This window comes from Porites lutea, chromosome 1, assembly GCF_958299795.1.
Source record: "Porites lutea chromosome 1, jaPorLute2.1, whole genome shotgun sequence".
Taxonomy (NCBI): domain Eukaryota; kingdom Metazoa; phylum Cnidaria; class Anthozoa; order Scleractinia; family Poritidae; genus Porites; species Porites lutea.
This window is the reverse complement of record NC_133201.1, coordinates 9,476,986-9,487,593: the sequence shown is the minus strand read 5'-3', so window position 1 is coordinate 9,487,593 and position 10,608 is coordinate 9,476,986. Positions and strand designations below refer to the sequence as shown.

The 10,608-nt window shown below is 39.9% G+C and overlaps 1 protein-coding gene across 1 annotated transcript; it reads left to right on the top strand.

Moving 5' to 3' along the window:
- Positions 1-283: 283 nt before the first annotated feature.
- On the top strand, positions 284-6,759 carry LOC140944496 (uncharacterized). Its single transcript, XM_073393632.1, has 4 exons — positions 284-341; positions 1,809-2,204; positions 4,441-4,668; positions 6,206-6,759. The coding sequence occupies exons 2-4, from the start codon at positions 1,827-1,829 to the stop codon at positions 6,497-6,499; spliced, it is 900 nt and encodes a 299-aa protein (XP_073249733.1). The 5' UTR covers positions 284-341; positions 1,809-1,826; the 3' UTR covers positions 6,500-6,759.
- The last annotated feature ends 3,849 nt before the right edge of the window (positions 6,760-10,608 follow it).

The window sequence follows — 10,608 nt, the reverse complement described above, 5'->3', positions numbered from 1 at the left end:
GCATAACGGGTACCAATTTCTCGCCCCAAATTTGCACCAACACGCAGGTTTTTTGACGAAGAGGCTTTAGTGATGTCACACCCGGCTTTACTCAATACCTATTGTACATTTGAATGATTGTGATGGCGATGAAGAAGATGCTGAGGAGGAGGATGATGATGTTGTTGAAGATGATGATGATGATGATGATGATGATGATGATGATGATGATGATGATGATGATGATGATGTTGATGATGTTGTGGTGTAGTAGTGGTTGGGGTTGTTATAATTACGATATTGAAGCATTGTTTTTACTTTCAGCTTTGTCAAGGAAACGAAGGCACGCGGATCATTCCGAGGTATGAATAGACAGCTTTTATTTCTTTTTTTCGCCTCGTAGCAGGGACGGATGGCATGAAAAAAAAGGCCTATCATAACGTTTAGAATACGGTCGAAAATTCTCTTGACATCTTCATCTTGGAATTCTTCGTCAGAAAATTTGCAAGGTGATTTCAGCAAATTGTAAAATTGCCAAATCCCATCCAAAATCGATTTGGTTTGTTCTCCCATCAAGATTCACTTCTCGTCTTTTAATGTTACATTGTAGCGGAAAGAGCAGTTTGATTTTCCGGCTGTTCAGTATCTTTCCATACCAGCGTGCCTGTATTTTTCTAAACTGGTATTTATGGATGTGTATAATACAATATAAAGTAGGACACTCATTCCTGACTACACTAAACTGTATGTTTTTTGTGTAGCGTGCTTGTTTTGACTCATCGCTTTCAGAACGACAGGCCAGGTCGAGTTTAAATATGTGGCAATTTCTGGCCCCTGTTGTTCAAATGCTGGATAGCACTATCTTCTAGAGAAGGGAGATGACAAATTCGGAGCCCTACTCCATGAAGTACCCCTAAAAAAAAAAGAATTGGTCACATAAAATACTTTATCAACATGGTGAACCATTTAGATGTACATACCTTAGCTTTATTTATTTTGAGCTTGCCAGCTCTCCGATTGTCACAGTTCGATGCAGTTCACGAATTGACTGCCATCTTGAAATTTAACATTAAACCGCTGACCACCTCAAATGCCCAGCATCCTTGAGCGTTTCCTTTTTCAAGAGGCCAAAAGGGCCAAATTTTTCATTCTAGTTTAAGGGACTTTGTTAAGCTTACAGCTGTACCTAGCTTTTTCCACGTGTGTATTAGTGATGCGGCATTCCTCATCTGTTGACGGACACGATTAAACAACAAAAAAAATTCAGGTTAAAAGTTTTAAACGTTGACCTTAGAATCGATTACACCAGGAAGTGGCAAAATATAAACACGTTTCAAAAGTACCCACCCGAGCTTGACAAGCTTAAATTGTCCATGGTGCTTGACATCCTGGCCGATCCTGGCCAAGCGGCCCCGCATACTGGGTAAGCCTTAAATAATGAAGTGGTCAGCAGTTTTAAGCTAAATTTCAAGATGGCGGTCAATTCCAGGACTGCATCAAACTGTAACATTAATCAGAGGGCTGGCAAGCTCAAAATAAATAAAGCTATCAGGACATCTAAACGATTCATCATGTTGATAAAGTATTTTATTTTACCAATACATGATTTTTTGGGGGTACTCCATTTTAGGTACTCCATAGGGTACTTCATGGAGTAGGGTTGCGCGTTTTGTCATCCCCCTCTAGAGAAGTGTTAGGGAAACTAATAGTGTTATTCACTTTATAAAGATTTATCCAGCGGATACTGTTATTCATCTCTTGAACAACTGAGGCCTGCATGGAGACTAAAGTTTAGTTTATCTGTTTTCCATAAAACTGTCTCCGAACAGATCACAGTCACGCTTAAGATGGACTGGGATGTAGGACAGGGAGAAGGAAAAGAAATTCCTGCGAGTGTCATTATGAAGGTTCACAACGGTACCACTTTGATGGAAATAGTGAACAAGGCGGCTGAAGACGACAAAAAGGGACCTTACAACAAATACGAAAGCATTTACCATGGTGGAATTGGTTATGTTATCACCGGTATGTACGGAATCAAGGAGGACCCAGCGACTAATAAGCATTGGATGATTCTGGAAGAGCAAAGTTGGAAATCGATTCCTTGTGGCGTGGATTTTTACGTTCCTGAAAATGGTTCCAGCATCATTTTTGACTTCACTACACACTTTGATCAAAATCACACTACGAGTGGATATTGCAAACCCGCCTCAAGCTCTGATCAGGTAAAGTAGCAGCGAGGTGAGATCATTATCGCCAGAGGTCATTATGCCCGCGTCCAGCGGATTGGTAGATAGGCTTTTGAAACAAGAAAGAAATAATCAAGTCCAATTTTATGCTTTAACCCTTTCACTGCCAGAGTGTTTGATGGAGTTTTGTAAGGTGACTCTAACTTTTCAGTCTGTGGACAAAATCCTGTGATGTGACCATTCAAATGAAAGCTTTCTGCCTGTACTTTCACATGATGCTATTTATTTCTCACAATTTTGGAAAATGAAATTTGGAAATTTGGTCGAAACTTGCCTTTGGCCACATTTGACATTGAAAGGGTTAACAGTTCTGAGTTTAATTACTTAGAGGCAAGACACCATTCAGGGGCGGACGGAGGATTTTGTGATAGAGGGGGTCTAGAGATACAGTACACAGTGGCAATAGAGAGATTTAGATTCTAAGACGTGTACGAGTACGAGTACGTGATTTTCTCAATACAAAGTATTGCTCACGCGTGAACCAGCGTCATTTTGGAGGGAAATGTGGTAGCCGTCGTCACCCCACTACTTTAGAGGGAATGTCGAAGTGGCGGAAACAAGTCATCAAATGTGAGACGTTTTATCATTTTGCGATGGGGAGAGGGTGTAACCTCCTTCACTAAAGGTAACAGTGCTAACTTTTCTAGTGAAAAATGGTAAAATGAAGCTTTCCGAGGTGTCTATATTTTGAGAATACGCGAAAAAACGTCAAATCTCGTACTCGTAGTCGTCCTCGTCCTTGAATGTCTTGAATCTAAAGGTCTCTAATATGGGCGCGATATATAGCGCCCATCAGGACTGCGAACGACTCAGTTCGGGCGCAAGCTGCTCCGGGAAAATTTTCGAGATTGACGTTCTCAGAGGTGCAATCTCGTACATTCTGGACGCTTAAATTTAGCACTCTGGATTCCATATTGAACATGTAATGTTGAAATATTTAATAAACCACAAAAGGGGGGGCCGGGGTCCCCTAGGCCAACCCCCAAATTCGCCCTTGCCATTGCTTGTTTGTTTGCAGATGGTATGGCATTTTTTTCCTGCGGTACCGTATAATATGCTGTACTATGTCGTTTAGCCGAAGAACAACAACAACAGTAACAAAGCTTTATTTTCATGATCGTAAGAACTTTCAGCATTGCAAATGTTCAATGTAAAGATAACGGATAAAGGAAATAGCTAGAGAAAAGTTGGTGAACTAAGTACAAATAGTAAACTACCGTAAAATTCCGAAAATAAGTCTCGGGGCTTATATTTTTCAAAGGCCCTGTTTGAGGGGCTTATTTTTGGAGGGGCTTAAATAGGGAGGGAAACTTGCGTTTCAAAATCGGCTAGGCTTATACTTGGAGGGAAATATGCGTCTCAAAATTAAAATCGATTGGGCTAGCTTATATTTGGAAGGAAATTTATCTCAGTCAGTAATCTGCAGCAAGTTCTTACTGAAACTCGCCTTGAAAACGTAGATCTTTCTAAAAGCTATGCAAGTACTTTGTCTATATGGCCCAAAGAGATCCAAGCCAAGACCGAGGAGTGAACTACACAAACAGCAATATACTGTGACACTTTTTGACTGCAATCATTTGGAACTCCTAATAGTTCTTTAGCAAATTCGATATTTTTGTGTATTACTGTACAGTTTTTGGTTTGTTTTATTTTGAATATGAGGGCAATTTCCGAGTACAAGCCCCCGGGGGCTTTTATTTGGAGGGGGCTATTTATCGGAGGGTTTTTTTGCGTTACAAGTTTGGGGGGCTTATATTTGGAGGGGCTTATTCATGGATGGGCTTATTTTCGGACTTCTACGGTATTGGCCTTCATAACAGTGACAGTTAAAGAATTATTGGAAACAGACTAACAAATTATTTGAGTTCATGAAAGCTTTCATTAATTCCTTGGTAGATAACTGTCTAAGATTTAGGTTTTCAGAAGTATTTTATGTTTAAAGTGAGTTTCGGTTTGGACTTACATGTGTGCGATGTGCTCGTACCTTCCGACAATCCTTAGAAATGCTTAGGTATTACCATACATGGAAGCTAATGAACAGTACTTTCTGAGGTGTCGTTTTCTTTGCTGTGCAAGTCATATGTCACTTCTTTAGTCTCTGATCGGAGTCTGCAGACAGTGAGTGTTAGCAATTAAAATATAACCATAAGCACCTTCTCCACTTAAGGAAAATTTGCACTCATTATTAATAAATCCACTTCTCCTTTTCTAGATGCCAACTTCGCCCATCACTGTAACCATTGCATTGGACTGGAACGTGACGCTAGTTGGTAAACCAATCCCAGCTTCATTCACTACCCAAGTCACAGATGGCACTTTTCTTTTGGATATCATAAACAAGGTTGCTGATGAAGATCCAGAAGGTCCTTTCAATAGATATGTCTCTACTTACTATGGTGGACTGGGACATTCTGTTACTGCCTTTAACGGCACCGAACAGGTGAGATGTAATAGACGAAAGCAGGAACCAATAACCCGGAGCGAGCAACAACTTTCTATCCGTCCAACGGCGTTTTCACGGACCAGGTGATTATCATATCGATTCTCCCACCAATTTTGACTATCAAATATAATAAGCCTTTCTAATCCATCAGCAAAAAGCGGAGACTTGCAGATAGGTTTTCTGATGTTTTGTCAGCATTTACTTTTTGTTCTAGTTATTTTCCTACTATGGATGTGCACACATACTGGACGGTGCCTCCACTTTCGCTGGAAACGTACTGCAAAATGATGCTAAAAATAAACTGATCTGTGAAAACGCCGTTTCATAATTAAGTCAAGTATGGGAGTTGTAAGTTCAGGGTTATGGGCTCCTGACGAGAGTATAGTATACATTGTAGCATCGCGATACCGATTGGCATGAATTAGCTGCATCGAGGTTTGGTTGTACCAGATGAGTTGGTGAAGAAAATTTTCCACCATAAAAAGATTCAAAAACCGTGACTTTGCGAGCCATAGCCTTTCAAACCCAGGCCGGACCACCCACCCCCGAGGAGGAGGTACTCCCAGAAATGGGCTAGATAGATATTTGCCGCCGGATGGGGTTGTGTGTGGTTGATATATCGAGCAACGGTATTGATGGGAACATGGCTAAAGGAGAGAAATAGTTAAACGAAAAGCGGTCATTGATTGCAGGAAACTCGAACACTTCAGTGAGAGAACATCGTTCGCCTTCTGGACCTTTTTCACCAAAATGACTGCAAATTTAAATTGCTAGTATAGGTTCGTTTTCATAAATTCGGCTGGACATAAAATAGAGCTAATTTTTATTAACTAATCTTATGACCCGATTCTTAGGCGGTTCGAGGTCTCTCGAAGTCGCCGTCCCTTAAGTCTTTGGAGCGAGTAACCTCCATAACATGGGTAACTGCTCGTTTATGATGGCTGCTCCAATGTTATGGAACAGACAATCTTTAAATATTAGACAAGCAGCAACCACTGACATTTTGTAAAAGATAACTTAAGACTTATTTCTTTACGAAGACGTATAATTAATTTATAATTATTAATTTATTTTTTCATGGTAATCAATCAGATATTTTGAATATATATATATATATATATATATATATATGTATATTAATGAATTATGTACATAGGATTCGTTTTTTAGATGTTTTTAGCATGTTATCATATGAGATTGTAATGAATTAGTTATTTTTAATATGGATTATTTTTCAAGATTGTAATGCGCATATGATTATTTTCATAGAATATGCGCAATGTAAATAATAGATCGAGACAAAACAACTTTAGCTTGCTAAAGTAAGACTTAAATCCTTTTTTTGCAGCCAAAAATCTGGCGCTTTTCGCTACTAGTGGTCTATAACATATTATAGCCTAGTAGTAGCTCAACCAATCAGAACGCAGCATTGATAATATACCACTAGTTGGATTTTACTAATAATTATTATGTATCAGCTTGTCTAGGAGAATCAAGCTGTTGCAAACCTTGGAATTGTCTTGCTTTGTTTCAGAGTTCTCAAGAAAGTATCTATTGGATGATCCACGACAACCACACCAGAGAGCATGCGCCCTTAGGAGTGAGCCAATACCAACCAAAGAATGGCTCTGTTACAGTTTTAATGCATGAAAAACTCTCAGCCCATGGGCCCGTTACAACAAGACTACCTGATACCTCATACAATGATACCTCTGATACCTCTGATACCCCAGCAGTAGAGAGCTCGGGTCAAAGATTTGTTGCTATAAGATTGATTGCCCTGTGTTTCTTGACCGCCATTGAAAGCATGATCTTTTTCTGTAACTAGAAACTAACCGTCACAAAGGTGGGGCATGGGATACCAGAACCTTGAAGTTTTTTCCTAACTTTTACATTTTAGTAAATCTGGTGACCACCGGGTACATTAAGAAACATAACGTATAGAACCTTTTGAGATGACGTCAAGTCCGCCATGTTGTGAAACAATAAAACGGCGGCCATGTTGGTGTCCCAAAGCGGTTCTGGTAGTTGAACTTTTTTCTTATGTAAACGTTTTTTTTTTGTTCCAATAAATTTGCATAGATGCTGGTCACGTGAGTGAAAATTCTCTTTAAGTAATATGAGGTCAATAGGTCATTTGCATGATGACGTCATTTTACTACCACGACGAGAATCCTTCAGGGTTTTGCTTTCTTGTAGGTCTTTTGTTATTTAAACCTCGCTGGGATTACAAAATTTAAATATGAAAGCGAAAAAGATTATGATCGTGAGGTAGTAATTAAAAACGACGCTATCGTGCAAATGGCCAAAAGCCCACGTTCGATATATTAAAATTCAACATGAATCCGAGGCTTTAGGGTCAAAATTGCAATATTTTTTTAAGACTCCACGGCCATTGCCTCGAAATTCCCAAAAGAGACGTGAGCACAAAGAAAACCAAACCAAATGTAGAAAAATGACCAGAAAGCCTCCGAGTCATATTAGAAGTTTAATATATCGAACGTAGGAAATTATACAAGTTGTTATGGCCTTTTTTGTCCTAAAAACAGATAGAGACAGTACCCAAAACAGCAAAGTTAAGGTATAATAATAGCTTTAATTTCAAGGAAGAAAACGTAAGGTTTAGTTTCTATACCAGCTAATTCAATAACACTAAATTTCTAGTAAAATCCGTCTAAAATTGCAGCCAAGATGGTGACCATTTTGCATGACGTCACAGTTACCCCCTGGCGGTTACTCCCATAACTTTGGGGTGTGCGGCGGGACTCTGGAACTGTTCCAGGTAAGAAAAGATGAATTTGCGACCATGTTGCAGACAATAATTGTAAAAATATCGTACATGACCTTATAAACGCCCGGGGCGTCTATTTAATCTCAGGGGTACAAGCGGGGGCGTTTAATAGATAGGAGGCTTTTGAAAGAGGGAGGCGTTTATTCTCATAACTGTAACAAGTTCAACAAAACTAATATGCTTTCGGCGAAAATATCAAGAGAGGTAAAAAAAATATACGGAATATCCACCCCACCAAATGATTCGTTTAGGCCATCTAAAGGCCATATCGCTATTTCAAATCCCAACATCGATGTCACAATCCTCGCTCAGGGTTATTGCGCAACCTCGTCCCCAGGGCTTTTCCCTTAAAAAATGGGTGCGGCGGGAAAAGGCCCTGGCATCGGCTGGTCACGTGTCCCCTCGTACACCCTAAAATCCTGGGTGTAATAAATTAGCGCTATGTGAAAAGCTAAAATTATGCGTAACCTCACAGCGCGCGATCTTGGGCGGCCTTTTCAGTCTCTTGACGATTAACGAAAAGTTTTACAAGATTTCCTTATTGTCACAGACGCTGGCTATGGTATTTTTTTTGCCTTCCTCCGATTTCTGTGAAGGGGACAGCGAGTAACATATATAACAACGTTTATAGAGCGATATAAGTACATACAAATGACAAACAAGCTCACCGACTATCGTACATGCACAAAGTTTGAACTTGAAAAGTCGGTTTTCGCGACTCTTCTAATATTTATTTCATTTCTCGCGAAGTGGATCGCCGTACACAGCCTATTTCTATTTACCTTAACTCTCAGCTATATGATAGCGATACGCGCTGGTTTAGACTTTATATCTTGTATGACCTGTATTTTTAAAAAATTCATTGACCTCTGAGATCAAACGACTGGTAACAAAGAAAGACTTGGGTTCATTTAAAATTCACAGAGCTGTAGTTGATTCCAGTCGATCGGTCAATCTTCCCTTTAATATAAGGAAAATCCTTTGTACTTATCCTCGGAAGAGAAAAGATATAAGAGGTCATCAAATGTTTCAGATCGGCGACCCGTCATCGTTCCTGGCTGGAGGGCTGACTTACATCCGCTGCGGAGATTTGTTTGTTTCATGGTCGGGTTGTAGAGAAGACCAGACACCATAAAGTATTTTGATGAACAATTCTATTTCAATTAAGTTCAATTTGTTTAAATTCACTGCAGATCCTGGAGGCAAAGGCCCGCATTTTTGTTTGACATTGGACAAAATCACTTTCCGCTTGATCGTACAGTAACTCTGCAGTCACGATAAATTTCTGAAGTACCCCTCGATAACGGCCTGTCTCAACTCTGAAGCATTTGACATATTTTGTACGTGACTTAGAGCCGGTACGCCCTTTCATAAACTTGTAGCATTTGAATAATACGCAATTAAATTTTCCCTTTTCCCGCCCCACCCATTTTTTAAGGGAAAAGCCCTGGGGACGAGGTTGTGAGTTAATCAAGCCAACTGGAGAGTAGGCTTCTTTGTTGTTATCCTGAGTGGCTTCTGTAGACTTCTTCTGAATAGAGAGCTTAAGCAACGACGGAGGCGACAACAACGAATACGGCAAAAAAGTATTAGATTTAGATCAGAAGAACGAACAACGTTGCACGTGCTGTCACACGCTTTTGTACATTTCTCGGCCGAAACTTCAGAGTGCGACGCGAAACTTCCTAATTTCACGGTTCATGGAGGACGGGAACGCAAGACGTTTTTGTTTTTCTTTTAATGAACTCAGATACAAAACAAAACATTTCAAAACCATCCAAACAGAAAAAGAAAGAGGATACTTTATTTATTCGATTAACCGCCCTGGGCGCTTATTAGATTTTTGGACCTTATTCGAGGTGCGCGCTTATTCGAGGCTGGCGCTTATTAAATTTTTGGACCTTATTCGAGGTGCGCGCTTATTCGAGGCTGGCGCTTATTAAATTTTCACCGTTTTCAGCAAGTATAGTCTGTTTATTTTGTAACAAAACAATAAATGGCAATAACGAAACGCGAACATAAAACAAAACAAGGTTTCTGAAAACTACCCCTACTCTAAAGAAAACTCCGTCTTTGGGGATATCTCTTTACATTATTCAATCTCGTTGTCACCCAAGGGGGTGGGGTGGGGGTGGTCACTAGTTTGAGGCTGGGCGCTTATTAACTTTTTCTACCTTACGATGGGCGCTAATTTGAGGTTGGGCGCTTGTTCGAATAAATACGGTACTTCAATATTCTTCTTACAAACTCGCTCTGTATTTTAAAGATACCTTCCTCCCTTCCGCGAGCGCTCGCCCGGAGAACTGATACGCGCCTGCGCTACAATCAATTGACTCTTGATGCCCAGAACCCCGCGCGCAAGATTTTGGTAGCTTTACCCTTTGGTGAATAGTAATCAGTCAAAAGCGCATCAGTATCGCTATGGTTACATTTTCTTTTTAATTAAGATATTTATACCCACACTTCTAGCCAGGATTATGTACTAATTTTGCACGATTAACGTGCACCAAGAGAAAATTCTCTCTTGCTACCGAATGAAATTGCCCACCGCCCCCACCCCATGAAAAATGAAATGGTCCATCCCTAAGGTCAAAGTGCTTGTTTTTGGGTGCAAGAAGTTACAGTAATCTGACTTGGTTGCACTGGTGCAAAGTCACTGACTTGTTCTAGTACGTGTGTGTGAGAGTAAAAGATAATATTCATGAACAAGATCACCCCAATACATTCTTTACTTCCAGAGAGGACGATGTGTAAACTGCTGATCATTCCTAACTCGAAAATCCAACTTGAAATCCTAACTCGACTGCTAACTCGAAACTGAGCGAACTCGAAAAAAATCCAACTCGAAATCCTAACTAGAAATCCATTTCGAAACTCCTAACTCGGCAAATAGGCATGCTCGCTTCGGGACCTCATTCGAACTGATTTTCTTATGGAATCAACGAAATACGAAGAAAATTACTCGTTCACAATCACATGAGCTCCAAATGTTTCATGGATTATGATAATCTGACTCTACAACTTTTCCTTTTATTCTAATGTAAGAATACGGTCTAATTACTTTCAAATTGCATTGTTCTATTGAACGCATTCTTTTGGTCAAATACTTTTACAAAAACATGATTGGCAGCTGCCAGTCTGTGAAA